Source organism: Bombina bombina, unplaced genomic scaffold (assembly GCF_027579735.1).
Source record: "Bombina bombina isolate aBomBom1 unplaced genomic scaffold, aBomBom1.pri scaffold_463, whole genome shotgun sequence".
NCBI lineage: Eukaryota > Metazoa > Chordata > Amphibia > Anura > Bombinatoridae > Bombina > Bombina bombina.
This window is the reverse complement of record NW_026512684.1, coordinates 165,007-181,899: the sequence shown is the minus strand read 5'-3', so window position 1 is coordinate 181,899 and position 16,893 is coordinate 165,007. Positions and strand designations below refer to the sequence as shown.

The window sequence follows — 16,893 nt, the reverse complement described above, 5'->3', positions numbered from 1 at the left end:
ATTAATTGTGATATCTTTGTATAATCCCTGCACCATTGGTTCAGCATACAAAGCTGGAGAGGTCTCATGTGAAAACGAGCAAAAGGGATTGCGTCCGATGCAGCATTCATGAGACCTAAAATTTCCATGCACAAAGCTACCGAAGGGAATGATTGAGACTGAAGGTTTCGACAAGCTGAAACCAATTTCAGACGTCTCTTTTCTGTTAGAGACAAAGTCATGGACACTGAATCTATTTGGAAACCCAAAAAGGTTACCCTTGTCTGAGGAATCAAGGAACTCTTTGGTAAATTGATCCTCCAACCATGTCTTTGAAGAAACAACACAAGTTGATTCGTGTGAGATTCTGCAGAATGTAAAGACTGAGCAAGTACCAAGATATCGTCCAAATAAGGAAATACCGCAATACCCTGCTCCCTGATTACAGAAAGAAGGGCACCGAGTACCTTCGAAAAGATCCTTGGAGCTGTTGCTAGGCCAAATGGAAGAGCAACAAACTGGTAATGTTTGTCTAGAAAAGAGAATCTCAGGAACTGATAATGGTCCGGATGAATTGGAATATGAAGATATGCATCCTGTAAGTCTATTGTGGACATAAAATGCCCTTGCTGAACAAAAGGCAGACTAGTCCTTATAGTCACCATCTTGAATGTTGGTATCCTTACATAACGATTCAATATTTTTAGATCCAGAACTGGTTTGAAAGAATTCTCTTTCTTTGGAACAATGAACAGATTTGAATAAAACCCCAGGCCCTGTTCTAGAACTGGAACTGGCACAATTACCCCAGCTGACTCCAGATCTGAAACACATTTCAGAAACGCTTGAGCCTTTACTGGATTTACTGGAATGCGTGAAAGAAAGAATCTTCTCACAGGCGGTCTTACCTTGAAACCTATTCTGTACCCTTGTGAAACAATGTTCTGAATCCAAAGACTTTGAATCGAATTGATCCAAATATCTTTGAAAAATCGTAACCTGCCCCCTACCAGCTGTGCTGGAATGAGGGCCGCACCTTCATGCGGATTTGGGAGCTGGTTTTGACTTTCTAAAAGGCTTGGATTTATTCCAGACTGGAGAAGGTTTCCAAACGGAAACTGTTCCTTTAGAGGAAGGGTCAGGCTTTTGTTCCCTATTCTGACGAAAGGAACGAAAACGATTAGCAGCCCTATATTTACCTTTAGATTTTTTATCCTGAGATAAAAAGGCTCCCTTCCCCCCAGTAACAGTTGAAATTATTGAGTCTAACTGAGAACCAAATAATTTATTACCTTGGAAAGAAAGAGAAAGCAAAGTTGACTTAGAAGTCATATCTGCATTCCAAGACTTAAGCCATAAAGCTCTTCTGGCTAAAATAGCTAAAGGCATATACCTGACATCAATTCTAATGATATCAAAAATGGCATCAAAAATAAAGTTATTAGCATGTTGAAGGAGTTTAACAATGCTATAAGCATTATGGTCTGACACTTGTTGCGCTAAAGCCTCCAACCAGAAAGTTGAAGCTGCAGCAACATCAGCCAAAGAAATAGCAGGCCTAAGAAGATTACCTGAACATAAATAAGCCTTCCTTAGAAAGGATTCAAGCTTCCTATCTAAAGGATCTTTAAACTAAGTACTATCTGCCGTAGGAATAGTAGTACGTTTAGCAAGAGTAGAGATAGCCCCATCAACTTTGGGGATTTTCTCCCAAAACTCTAATCTATCAGATGGCAAAGGGTACAATTTCTTAAACCTTGGAGAAGGAGTAAATGAAGTACCCAGACTATTCCATTCCCTAGAAATTACTTCTGAAATAGCATCAGGAACTGGAAAAACTTCTGGAATAACTACATGAGGTTTAAAAACTGAATTTAAACGCTTAGTAGTTTTAATATCAAGAGGACTAGACTCCTCCATATCTAATGCAATCAACACTTCTTTAAGTAAAGAACGAATAAACTCCATCTTAAACAAATATGAAGATTTATCAGTGTCAATATATGAGGTAGAATCTTCTGAACCAGATAGATCCTCATCAGAAATAGATAAGTCAGAATGATGGCGGTCATTTAAAATTTCATCTGAAATATGTGAAGTTTTAAAAGACCTCTTACTTTACTAGAAGGAGGAATAACAGACAGAGCCTTCCGAATAGAATTAGAAACAAATTCTTTAACATTAACAGGAACATCCTGAACATTAGATGTTGAAGGAACAACAACAGGTAATGGATTATTACTAATGGAAATGCTATCTGCGTTTGATAGCTTATCATGACAACTAACACAAACTACAGCCGGAGGAACAGTTACCAAAAGTTTACAACAAATGCACTTAGCTTTGGTAGAACCGACATCAGGCAGCACTTTTCCAGAAGTAGATTCTGATCCAGGGTCAGGTAGTGACATCTTGCAATATGTAAAAGAAAAAACAACATATAAAGCAAAATTAACAAATTCCTTAAATGGCAGTTTTTAGGAATGGGAAAAAATGCAAAATGAAACAAGCCTCTAGAAAACCAGAAGCAACTAAAAAGTGAGACTGAAATAATGTGAAAAAAACTGGCGCCAAGTATGACGCCCACATTTTTGGCGCCAAGTATAACGCCCATATTTTTTGGCGCCAAAAAAAGTCCGCAATACACATACGTCAAAAATGACGCAATTACGTGAAAACTTCCGGCGCCAACTATGACGCCGGAAATGACGAAATGTTTGCGCCAAAAAAGTCTCGCGCCAAGAATGACGCAATAAATAGAAGCATTTTCTGCACCCGCGAGCCTAACAGCCCGCAATTTAGAAAAAAAGTCAATTGAAAATTTTAAGGTAAGAAAAAATTACATTTATATGCATTTTCCCAAAAATAATGAAACTGGCAGTCTGAAGAAGGAATACTGATTATCCTGAATCATGGCAAATATAAGTTTAAACACATATATTTAGAACTTTACATATAAAGTGCCCAACCATAGCTTTGAGTGTCATGAAAAGAAATAAGACTTACTTACCCTAAGACACTCATCTACATATAGTAGATAGCCAAATTAGTACTGAAACGAGAATCAGTAGAGGTAATGGTATATAAGAGTATATCGTCGATCTGAAAAGGGAGGTAGGAGAAGAAATCTCTACGACCGATAACAGAGAACCTATGAAATAGATCCCCTAGAGGAAGACCATGGTATTCAAATAGGCAATACTCTCTTCACATCCCTCTGACATTCACTGCACTCTGAGAGGAAAACCAAGAGAATTTATGTGAAGAACACCAAAAAATGTAAGTCTTACAGACTCGGTAATAGATCTTTCTAGACACAGATTTACGAGCCTGTAACATAGTATTAATCACTGAGTCAGAGAAACCTCTATGACTAAGTATTAAGCGTTCAATCTCCATACCTTCAAATTTAATGATTTGAGATCCTGATGGAAAAATGGGCCTTGAGACAGAAGGTCTGGCCTTAACGGAAGTGTCCAAGGTTATACGAACGAGATCCGCATACTAAAACCTGTGTGGCCATGCTGGAGCCACCAGCAGTACAAACGAACGCTCCATTAGGATTTTGGAAATCACTCTTGGAAGAAGAACTAGAGGCGGAAAGATATAAGCAGGATGATAATTCCAAGGAAGTGACAACGCATCCACCGCTTCCGCCTGAGGATCCCTGGATCTGGACAGATACCTGGGAAGTTTCTTGTTTAGATGAGAGGCCATCAGATCTATTTCTGGAAGCCCCCAGATTTGAACCATCTGAAGAAATACCTCTGGGTGAAGAGACCATTCGCCCGGATGTAATGTCTGGCGACTGAGATAATCCGCTTCCCAATTGTCTATACCTGGAATGTGAACCGCAGAAATTAGACAGGAGCTGGATTCCGCCCATACAAGTATCCGAGATACTTCTTTCATAGCCTGAGGACTGTGAGTCCCCTCTTGATGATTGACATATGCCCCGGTTGTGACATTGTCTGTCTGAAAACAAATAAATGATTCTCTCTTCAGAAGAGGCCAGAACTGAAGAGCTCTGAAAATCGCACGGAGCTCCAAAATGTTGATTGGTAATCTCGCCTCCTGAGATTCCCAAACCCCCTGTGCTGTCAGAGATCCCCATACAGCTCCCCAACCTGAAAGACTCGCATCTGTTGAGATCACAGTCCAGGTTGGATGAACAAAAGAGGCCCCTTGAACTAAACAATGGTGATCCAACCACCAAGTCAGAGAAGATCGAACATTGGGATTTAAGGATATTAATTGTGATATCTTTGTATAATCCCTGCACCATTGGTTCAGCATACAAAGCTGGAGAGGTCTCATGTGAAAACGAGCAAAAGGGATTGCGTCCGATGCAGCATTCATGAGACCTAAAATTTCCATGCACAAAGCTACCGAAGGGAATGATTGAGACTGAAGGTTTCGACAAGCTGAAACCAATTTCAGACGTCTCTTTTCTGTTAGAGACAAAGTCATGGACACTGAATCTATTTGGAAACCCAAAAAGGTTACCCTTGTCTGAGGAATCAAGGAACTCTTTGGTAAATTGATCCTCCAACCATGTCTTTGAAGAAACAACACAAGTTGATTCGTGTGAGATTCTGCAGAATGTAAAGACTGAGCAAGTACCAAGATATCGTCCAAATAAGGAAATACCGCAATACCCTGCTCCCTGATTACAGAAAGAAGGGCACCGAGTACCTTCGAAAAGATCCTTGGAGCTGTTGCTAGGCCAAATGGAAGAGCAACAAACTGGTAATGTTTGTCTAGAAAAGAGAATCTCAGGAACTGATAATGGTCCGGATGAATTGGAATATGAAGATATGCATCCTGTAAGTCTATTGTGGACATAAAATGCCCTTGCTGAACAAAAGGCAGACTAGTCCTTATAGTCACCATCTTGAATGTTGGTATCCTTACATAACGATTCAATATTTTTAGATCCAGAACTGGTTTGAAAGAATTCTCTTTCTTTGGAACAATGAACAGATTTGAATAAAACCCCAGGCCCTGTTCTAGAACTGGAACTGGCACAATTACCCCAGCTGACTCCAGATCTGAAACACATTTCAGAAACGCTTGAGCCTTTACTGGATTTACTGGAATGCGTGAAAGAAAGAATCTTCTCACAGGCGGTCTTACCTTGAAACCTATTCTGTACCCTTGTGAAACAATGTTCTGAATCCAAAGACTTTGAATCGAATTGATCCAAATATCTTTGAAAAATCGTAACCTGCCCCCTACCAGCTGTGCTGGAATGAGGGCCGCACCTTCATGCGGATTTGGGAGCTGGTTTTGACTTTCTAAAAGGCTTGGATTTATTCCAGACTGGAGAAGGTTTCCAAACGGAAACTGTTCCTTTAGAGGAAGGGTCAGGCTTTTGTTCCCTATTCTGACGAAAGGAACGAAAACGATTAGCAGCCCTATATTTACCTTTAGATTTTTTATCCTGAGATAAAAAGGCTCCCTTCCCCCCAGTAACAGTTGAAATTATTGAGTCTAACTGAGAACCAAATAATTTATTACCTTGGAAAGAAAGAGAAAGCAAAGTTGACTTAGAAGTCATATCTGCATTCCAAGACTTAAGCCATAAAGCTCTTCTGGCTAAAATAGCTAAAGGCATATACCTGACATCAATTCTAATGATATCAAAAATGGCATCAAAAATAAAGTTATTAGCATGTTGAAGGAGTTTAACAATGCTATAAGCATTATGGTCTGACACTTGTTGCGCTAAAGCCTCCAACCAGAAAGTTGAAGCTGCAGCAACATCAGCCAAAGAAATAGCAGGCCTAAGAAGATTACCTGAACATAAATAAGCCTTCCTTAGAAAGGATTCAAGCTTCCTATCTAAAGGATCTTTAAACTAAGTACTATCTGCCGTAGGAATAGTAGTACGTTTAGCAAGAGTAGAGATAGCCCCATCAACTTTGGGGATTTTCTCCCAAAACTCTAATCTATCAGATGGCAAAGGGTACAATTTCTTAAACCTTGGAGAAGGAGTAAATGAAGTACCCAGACTATTCCATTCCCTAGAAATTACTTCTGAAATAGCATCAGGAACTGGAAAAACTTCTGGAATAACTACATGAGGTTTAAAAACTGAATTTAAACGCTTAGTAGTTTTAATATCAAGAGGACTAGACTCCTCCATATCTAATGCAATCAACACTTCTTTAAGTAAAGAACGAATAAACTCCATCTTAAACAAATATGAAGATTTATCAGTGTCAATATCTGAGGTAGAATCTTCTGAACCAGATAGATCCTCATCAGAAATAGATAAGTCAGAATGATGGCGGTCATTTAAAATTTCATCTGAAATATGTGAAGTTTTAAAAGACCTCTTACGTTTACTAGAAGGAGGAATAACAGACAGAGCCTTCCGAATAGAATTAGAAACAAATTCTTTAACATTAACAGGAACATCCTGAACATTAGATGTTGAAGGAACAACAGGTAATGGATTATTACTAATGGAAATGCTATCTGCGTTTGATAGCTTATCATGACAACTAACACAAACTACAGCCGGAGGAACAGTTACCAAAAGTTTACAACAAATGCACTTAGCTTTGGTAGAACCGACATCAGGCAGCACTTTTCCAGAAGTAGATTCTGATCCAGGGTCAGGTAGTGACATCTTGCAATATGTAAAAGAAAAAACAACATATAAAGCAAAATTAACAAATTCCTTAAATGGCAGTTTTTAGGAATGGGAAAAAATGCAAAATGAAACAAGCCTCTAGAAAACCAGAAGCAACTAAAAAGTGAGACTGAAATAATGTGAAAAAAACTGGCGCCAAGTATGACGCCCACATTTTTGGCGCCAAGTATAACGCCCATATTTTTTGGCGCCAAAAAAAGTCCGCAATACACATACGTCAAAAATGACGCAATTACGTGAAAACTTCCGGCGCCAACTATGACGCCGGAAATGACGAAATGTTTGCGCCAAAAAAGTCTCGCGCCAAGAATGACGCAATAAATAGAAGCATTTTCTGCACCCGCGAGCCTAACAGCCCGCAATTTAGAAAAAAAGTCAATTGAAAATTTTAAGGTAAGAAAAAATTACATTTATATGCATTTTCCCAAAAAAAATGAAACTGGCAGTCTGAAGAAGGAATACTGATTATCCTGAATCATGGCAAATATAAGTTTAAACACATATATTTAGAACTTTACATATAAAGTGCCCAACCATAGCTTTGAGTGTCATGAAAAGAAATAAGACTTACTTACCCTAAGACACTCATCTACATATAGTAGATAGCCAAATTAGTACTGAAACGAGAATCAGTAGAGGTAATGGTATATAAGAGTATATCGTCGATCTGAAAAGGGAGGTAGGAGAAGAAATCTCTACGACCGATAACAGAGAACCTATGAAATAGATCCCCTAGAGGAAGACCATGGTATTCAAATAGGCAATACTCTCTTCACATCCCTCTGACATTCACTGCACTCTGAGAGGAAAACCGGGCTTCAGCCTGCTGCGAAGCGCATATCAACGTAGAATCTAGCACAAACTTACTTCACCACCTCCATGAGAGGCAAAGTTTGTAAAACTGAATTGTGGGTGTGGTGAGGGGTGTATTTATAGGCATTTTGAGGTTTGGGAAACTTTGCCCCTCCTGGTAGGAATGTATATCCCATACGTCACTAGCTCATGGACTCTTGCTAATTACATGAAAGAAAAGTTAAACTCTCAAAGATTAGAACTTCAAAGTGTAATTAGTACACTTGAAAAACAACATAGACTCACACAATCTAAGACCACTTTTAAACAGCTACAAGATAAACGCACAACATTAGCTAACATCCTTAATGACCAAGCGTGAAAGCAGCGTTTCGACTTAAAGCTAATTACTATATATATTCTAATAAGCCAGATAGATATATGGCAAATAGAATTTGCGACAAACTAAGACTAGCGGCTATATCCCAAATTCAGAAACATGACGGCACTACAACAACACACCCACAAGAGATAGTTGACTGTTTTGCTGAATACTATAGCGACCTATATGATGGAACTAAGGTGACTCGGTCTACACAGACCACAACCTTATTAGCTCAATTTCTGTTGAGGGCCCAATTACCTTCTTTGAAAAAGACAGATAGAGATACTTTAAATCAGGCGATAACGGTGGCTGAGGTTCAACAGGCTGTTAAGGATCTGAGGCGAGGTAAGGTTCCAGGTCCTGACGGTCTCCCGGGAGAATATTGCACTAGTTATAGACCCATTTCTCTTATAAACCAAGAACTTAAAGCTCTTCACCAAGATATTATCAAATAGACTTAAACCTATACTACCAGACATAGTTCACCCAGATAAGGTTGAATTTGTGGCAGGCAGAGAAGCACCTGATAACATTAGACGCATAATCATGACTATTACCCACTTGACGGAGACGAAAATGTCTTCTCTGATCCTATCACTGGATGCGGAGAAGGCGTTCGACATAATTGATTGGACATATATGTGCTCAGTCTTAGACAGGATGGGATTCAGAGGCCCCTTTATAGAAGCCTTACAAAGTATATACTCTGAGCCCACAGCCATGGTTAGAGCTATAGGCTACCACTCCAAGCTCATAAATATTAAAAACGGCACGATACAGGGGTGTCCGCTTTCACCACTGCTGTTTGCACTCTGTATGGAACCCTTAGCCGCTTGTATTAGACAGAAACCAGGCCTCCAGATTAAAAAAACGTATTATAAGATCACTCTTTTAGCGGATGATGTCTTGTTAACACTAACTAAGCCCTTAACCTCCCTTACTAACCTTTATGATATTCTCAGTCAGTTTTCTGCCATATCAGGATACAAAATAAATATAGATAAGATTGAAGCTATGGCAATAGCATTGCCAACTCAAACGAAAAAATTAATTGAAATTAATTTTACATTCGCTTGGGTTAAGTCACACATCAAATATCTGGGAGTTAACCTTTCCACTCAGTTTACAGGACTTTATAAAATAAATTATTTACCCTTGTATAAAGAGATCCGCAGAGATATTGCTAAATAGAAGCTTCTTAACTTCTCATGGTATGGCAGAATATCTGCAATAAAAATGAATATCCTTCAGAAAATGTTATACTTATTTAGGGCCTTACCTGTCCCAGTCCCAAAAAAGGACCTGAAAACACTACAATCAGAACTTATCCACTTCATCAATAACAGGAAGCATTCAAGATTCTCTTTTCAGATACTGACGAAACACAGACAGCTAGGAGGTATGGAGTCCGTCATCTGATAAGATTTTTACGATGGCTCTAGATTGGCCCTAACTGCGCTGATGGGGTCTACTAAAACAGATATAGTATGGACTGGTTTGGAATCAGATCTGGGAGATTTTAGTTCTCCAGCCGATCTAATTTGGGACACCTCTTTACCTCAACATTTAGCTCACAATTATTCCCAAATTACCAATCACTCTGTAGGGCACTGGAAAACCTTACTGAAAAAGAAAAAAATAATTACAGATTTCTCTCTCAAGATGCGGATCAAATATCTTATCCCGACTGAATATAGGAAACAACTAGACAAATGGGAAAATAAGGGACTCTACCGGGTGGGCGACATAACAAACCTCTAACTTTCACACAAACGCAGGACCGGCTGGCTCCAGACCCCCTTCGGTGGTATTTATATTTACAAATCACTTCCGCTCTGGGCAAATTCTTGCCCAACATACAGAACCAAATTAGTACCCCTTTGGAGAGAATCTGTAGTACCAACCCCAGGCCGAAACACACCATCTCACAACAAACCTCTAACTTTCACACAAACGCAGGACCGGCTGGCTCCAGACCCCCTTCGGTGGTATTTACATTTACAAATCATTTCCGCTCTGGGCAAATTCTTGACCAACATACAGAACCAAATTAATACCCCTTTGGAGAGAATCTGTAATACCAACACAAGGCCGAAACACACCATATCACAATTGTACATAGCACTACAGTCCACGATAAATGAAGAAAAGTCTTCTGTCATGCTCAAATGGGAGGCTGATACGGGTGTTGTTGTGGAGGTGCGGGAATGGCACAAACTACTTGCAGGGGTTTGATTAACGCGGATTTAAGGGAAAATAGCTATAAGACCATCTTTCGGTGGTATTTAACCCCAATAAAAACATCCCACTTTACAGAGGTAAGGAACAGAAACTGCTACAGGGGATGCAATACAATAGGGACTTACGCACATATGTGGTGGGAGTGTCGCAAAGTCACTCAGATTTGGACGAACTTATCTACCTAACTTAGTACACTACTAGACGAGCAGATAACATTAACTATGTCCCAGGGGCTCTTGAATATGCCATTCCAAAACTTCCATAATCACATCAACACTTTTATTAGAATACTTTGCACTGTCACAAGAATATGTATTGCCAGACACTGGAGGGAAGGGACAATGGAGGGAAGGGACACTGGAGGGGCAGGAGATATTGGACATTGGACAGATTTAGAATGACTCACCGGCTCCACGAAAGCGCGACACTAATCTTAGGGACTGTAGATACATATCATAAAATTTGGTTTTACTGGTTAATGCAGACTAGTTGACTAAGACTTCTACGACCTCACGCGGGATGATAGAGAGGCAGCTTGCTCATCTAGGGAAAAACTAACATGAATAAACACGGAAATGCCCTAGGAGACATCTCCTCACTGATAACATTAGTTTACGCTATATCCATTAACAATGACACACAAAATTAATTTTCAAGTGACCAATTGTTGTTCTTTTTCTTTATCACTTTTTATTTTCTGTATTGTTCAATGTGTTTACTTGTTATTTGTTTTGATAGCCATATATAAGACATCTCTGTTAGATATTCTTCTTTTCTGTACGTCAGGTTAGGGGTTATATTATAGCACTTGAGACAAGGCCACATTATGATGTATAATGTAACACTGTATGGACATTACAATCTTATATCTAAACTCACAGATGCTTATAAAGCAAGGCACTGAAGACGGACGATTTGATAACGTTTACCAATTTGCTGAAGTATCTGATAACCCAATGATGTACTGAAATATTTATGTTCCTTAATATGTCATGTTCTTTAAAATAAAAAATATTTTAACATAAAGGAAACTTAATTCTAGAAGAAGACTTCGATTAAAGAGGATGCTACGCGCTGGATGTCTTGAAGATGGACCCGCTCCGCGCCGGATGGATGAAGATAGAAGATGCCATCTGGATGAAGACTTCTGCCCGTCTGGAGGACCACTTCTGCCAGCTTGGATGAAGACTTCTCCCGGCTTCGTTGAGGACTTCTTGCTGCTTGGATGAAGACTTCTCCCGGCTTCGTTGAGGATGGATGTTCGGTCTTCAAAACTGTAAGTGGATCTTCAGGGGTTAGTGTTAGGTTTTTTTAAGGGTTTATTGGGTGGGTTTTATTTTTAGATTAGGGTTTGGGCACTTAAAAAAGAGCTAAATGCCCTTTTAAGGGCAATGCCCATACAAATGCCCTTTTCAGGCTAATGGGGAGCTTAGGTGTTTTTAGTTTAGTTAGATTTTATTTGGGGGTTTGGTTGTGTGGGTGGTGGGTTTTACTGTTGGGGTTGTTTGTATTTTTTTTTTACAGGTAAAAGAGCTGATTTCTTTGGGGCAATGCCCCGCAAAAGGCCCTTTAAAGGGCTATTGGTAGTTTAGTTTAGGCTAGTGTTTTTTTTTGTTTTTTTTGGGGGGGGGGGGTTATTTTGATAGGGCTATTAGATTAGGTGTAATTAGTTTAAATATCTGATAATTTCTTTTTCATTTTGTGTCTTTTAGTGTTTGTTTGTTTTTGTAATTTAGGTAATTATTTTAATTGTAGTGTAAGGTTAAGTGTTAGTGTAAGACAGGTTAGGTTTTATTTCACAGGTAAATTTGTATTTATTTTAGCTAGGTAGCTAGTAAATAGTTAACTATTTAGTAACTTTTCTACCTAGTTAAAATAAATACAAACTTGCCTGTGAAATAAAAATAAAACCTAAGCTAGATACAATGTAACTATTAGTAATATTGTAGCTAGCTTAGGGTTTATTTTACAGGTAAGTATTTAGTTTTAAATAGGTATTATTTAGTTATTAATAGTAGTTTTTTTTAGATTTATTTTAATTACATTAAAGTTAGGGGGTGTTAGGGTTAGATTTAGGAATAGGTTTAGGGGTTAATATGTTTATTATAGTGGTGGCGATGTCCGGAGCGGCAGATTAGGGGTTAATAAATGTAGGTAGGTGGCGGCAATGTTAGGGGCGGCAGATTAGGGGTTAATAATATTTAACTAGTGTTTGCGATGCGGGAGTGCGGCGGTTTAGGGGTTATTATAATTATTATAGTGGTGGCGATGTCGGGAGCGGCAGATTAGGGGTTAATAATTTTATTTTTATTTTATTTTAGTGTTTGCAATGCAGGAGGGCCAGATTTAGGGGTTAATAGTTAGTTTATGGGTGCTAGTGTACTTTTTAACACTTTAGTTATGAGATTTATGCTACAGCTTTGTAGCATAAAACTGGTAACTACTGACTTTAGATTTCGTGACGAATCTTGCCGCTCCCAGAAAAAGCTTGTAATATCGGCGCTATGGAAGTCCCATTGAAAAAAGACTTTACGCAAATTGCGTAAGTGAATTTGCGTTACGGCCAAAAAAGTGTGCGGTACAGCTTTTTTGACAAGACTCGTAATAGCAGCAGTAGTGAAAAAGCAGCGTTATAACCCATAATGCTGCTTTTTCACACATAACGCAAAACTCGTAATCTAGCCGAGTGAGAATGGAGAAAAAAGGAATAAGCTAAGAAGGAATCTGGTTGGGGGACATGGAATTCTGTCTCTGGCTTTAGTCTCAGATTTTTCTGGAAAATAAAAGTATTACCAATGGTTTCCATGCTATATCGGCATAAAACAAGCTTGGTTATACAACTGTGCAATGTCTACAGTGCAAACATATTTACCCAGTAGCTAGAACTGTATTCTTTGCCTTGAAACGATGTATGGAACCATCTTCCAGGCAAAGTGCAATCACCCCCCGGCATTCACCATTTTCCATCAACAGGTCCAAAGCAAAATATTCTATGAAGTAGCTGGTGTCGTATTTCAGAGACTACAAAACAAATATATTAAAATATGTAATGTTGCAAATGAATGGAAAAAAGCAGCATAAGTAAGCTCAACATGCGGACTAAAGATTTACTATTAAGCAAGCACTGTATAAAAATTGTTGTTTATACCCTTTAGTTAATGAACAATGAGCAACCAGAGGCAGTAATCCCCCAATGTGTGCTCTAAACAGTGTGGATAAAAACACAATTTATGCTTACCTGATAAATTTATTTCTCTTGTGGTGTATCCAGTCCACGGATCATCCATTACTTGTGGGATATTCTCCTTCCCAACAGGAAGTTGCAAGAGGATACCCACAGCAGAGCTGCTATATAGCTCCTCCCCTAACTGCCATATCCAGTCATTCGACCGAAACAAACCGAGAAAGGAGAAACCATAGGGTGCAGTGGTGACTGTAGTTTAATCTAAAATTTTGACCTGCCTTAAAATGACAGGGCGGGCCGTGGACTGGATACACCACAAGAGAAATAAATTTATCAGGTAAGCATAAATTGTGTTTTCTCTTGTAAGGTGTATCCAGTCCACGGATCATCCATTACTTGTGGGATACCAATACCAAAGCTAAAGTACACGGATGAAGGGAGGGACAAGGCAGGTACTTAAACGGAAGGTACCACTGCCTGTAAAACCTTTCTCCCAAAAATAGCCTCCGAAGAAGCAAAAGTATCAAATTTGTAGAATTTGGAAAAAGTATGAAGCGAAGACCAAGTCGCCGCCTTGCAAATCTGTTCAACAGAAGCCTCATTTTTAAAGGCCCAAATGGAAGCCACAGCTCTAGTAGAATGAGCTGTAATCCTTTCAGGAGGCTGCTGTCCAGCAGTCTCATAGGCTAAGCGGATTGTGCTTCTTAGCCAAAAAGAAAGAGAGGTTGCCGAAGCCTTTTGACCTCTTCTCTGTCCAGAGTAAACAACAAACAAAGCAGATGTTTGTCGAAAAACCTTAGTAGCTTGTAAGTAAAACTTTAAAGCACGAACCACGTCCAGATTGTGTAAAAGACGTTCCTTCTTTGAAGAAGGATTAGGGCACAAAGATGGAACAACAATCTCTTGATTGATATTCTTATTAGATAACTCGGAGACTCTACGAGCCGAGGAAATAGCCATCAAAAAAAGAACTTTCCAAGATAAAAGCTTGATATCTATGGAATGAAGAGGTTCAAACGGAACCCCTTGAAGAACTTTAAGAACCAAATTTAAGCTCCATGGGGGAGCAACAGGTTTAAACACAGGCTTGATTCTAACCAACGCCTGACAAAACGCCTGAATGTCTGGAACATCCGCCAGACGCTTGTGCAAAAGAATAGACAGTGCAGAGATCTGTCCCTTCAAAGAACTAGCTGATAATCCTTTCTCCAAACCCTCTTGGAGAAAAGATAATATCCTGGGAATCCTAACCTTACTCCATTAGTAATTCTTGGATTCACACCAATAAAGATATTTACGCCATATCTTATGGTAGATTTTCCTGGTAACAGGCTTTCGTGCCTGTATTAAGGTATCAATGACAGACTCGGAGAAGCCACGCTTTGATAAAATCAAGCGTTCAATCTCCATGCAGTCAGTCTCAGAGAAATTAGATTTGGATGATTGAAAGGACCTTGAAGTAGAAGGTCTCGTCTCAAAGGCAGAGTCCAAGGTGGAAAGGATGACATGTCCACTAGGTCTGCATACCAGGTCCTGCGTGGCCACGCAGGTGCTATCAAAATCACTGATGCTCTCTCCTGCTTGATTTTGGCAATCAGTCGAGGGAGCAGAGGAAACGGTGGAAACACGTAAGCCAGGTTGAAAGACCAAGGCGCTGCTAGAGCATCTATCAGCGTCGCTTCCGGGTCCCTGGACCTGGATCCGTAAAAGGGAAGCTTGGCGTTCTGGCGAGACGCCATGAGATCCAGTTCTGGTTTACCCCAACGATGAATCAATTGAACAAACACCACCGGATGGAGTTCCCACTCCCCCGGATGAAAAGTCTGACGACTTAGAAAATACGCCTCCCAGTTCTCTACACCTGGGATATGGATCGCTGATAGGTGGCAAGAGTGTTTCTCTGCCCAACAAATTATTTTGGAGACTAAGGAACTCCTTGTTCCCCCTTGATGGTTGATGTAAGCCACAGTCGTGATGTTGTCCGACTGAAATCTGATGAACCTCAGGGTTGTTAACTGAGGCCAAGCCTGAAGAGCATTGAATATTGCCCTCAATTCCAGAATATTTATTGGGAGGAGTTTCTCCTCCTGAGTCCACAATCCCTGAGCCTTCAGGGAGTTCCAGACTGCACCCCAACCTAGAAGGCTGGCATCTGTCGTTACAATTGTCCAATCTGGCCTGCGAAAGGTCATACCTTTGGACAGATGGACCCGAGATAGCCACCAGAGAAGAGAATCTCTGGTCTCTTGATCCAGATTTATTAAAGGAGACAAATCTGTGTAATCCCCATTCCACTGACTGAGCATGCATAATTGCAGCAGTCTGAGATGTAGGCGCGCAAACGGAACTATGTCCATTGCCGCCACCATTAAGCCGATTACCTCCATGCACTGAGCCACCGAAGGGCGCGGAATAGAGTGGAGAACACGGCAAGAATTTAGAAGTTTTTATAACCTTGACTCCGTCAGGTAAATTTTCATCTCTACAGAATCTATCAGAGTCCCTAGGAAGGAGACTCTTGTGAGTGGGGACAGAGAACTCTTCTCCTCGTTCACTTTCCACCCGTGCGATCTCAGAAATGCCAGAACTATGTCCGTATGGGACTTGGCAATTTGGAAATTTGACGCCTATATCAGGATGTCGTCTAGATAAGGGGCCACTGATATGCCCGCAGCCTTAGAACCGCCAGAAGCGACCCCAGAACCTTTGTAAAAATTCTTGGGGCTGTAGCTAACCCGAAGGGAAGAGCCACAAACTGGTAATGCCTGTCCAGAAAGGCAAACCTTAGGAACCGATGATGATCTATGTGTATCGGAATGTGAAGGTAAGCATCCTTTAGATCCACCGTAGTCATATATTGACCCTCCTGGATCATAGGTAGGATGGTCCGAATAGTTTCCATTTTGAATGATGGAACTCTGAGGAATTTGTTTAAGATCTTTAGATCTAAGATTGGTCTGAAGGTTCCCTCTTTTTTGGGAACCACAAACAGATTTGAGTAAAATCCCTGTCCCTGTTCCTCCTTTGGAACTGGATGGACCACTCCCATAACTAGGAGGTCTTGCACACAGTGTAAGAATGCCTCTTTCTTTATCTGGTTGACAGATAATCGTGAAAGGTGAAATCTCCCTTGTGGAGGAGCAGCCTTGAAGTCCAGAAGATACCCCTGAGATATAATCTCCAACGTCCAGGGATCCTGAACATCTCTTGCCCACGCCTGAGCGAAGAGAGAAAGTCTGCCCCCTACTAGATCTGTTACCGGATAGGGGGCCGTTCCTTTATGCTGTCTTAGAGGCAGCAGCAGGCTTTTTGGCCTGCTTGCCTTTGTTCCAGGACTGGTTAGGTTTCCAGGTCGTCTTGGACTGAGCAAAAGTTCCCTCTTGTTTTGTAGCAGAGGAAGTTGATGCTGCACTTGCCTTGAAGTTTCGAAAGGCACGAAAATTAGACTGTTTGGCCCTTGATTTGGACCTGTCCTGAGGAAGGGCATGACCCTTACCTCCAGTAATGTCAGCAATAATTTCCTTCAACCCAGGCCCGAATAGGGTCTGCCCCTTGAAGGGAATGTTAAGTAGTTTAGACTTTGAGGTCACGTCAGCTGACCAAGATTTAAGCCATAGCGCCCTACGCGCCTGGATAGCAAATCCAGAATTC

At 40.3% G+C, this 16,893-nt stretch overlaps 1 protein-coding gene across 1 annotated transcript in view; it reads right to left on the bottom strand.

The window, feature by feature from the left end:
* The window catches only part of LOC128644497 (succinate dehydrogenase [ubiquinone] flavoprotein subunit, mitochondrial), a gene marked incomplete at its 3' end in the record, with an annotated part of 402,567 nt that overhangs the window by 231,191 nt on the left and 154,483 nt on the right, over positions 1-16,893 (bottom strand). The window contains exon 6 of the mRNA XM_053697078.1: positions 12,931-13,079. Within this exon, the coding sequence (XP_053553053.1) occupies positions 12,931-13,079 (149 nt within the window). The remainder of the gene's footprint in view (positions 1-12,930; positions 13,080-16,893) is intronic.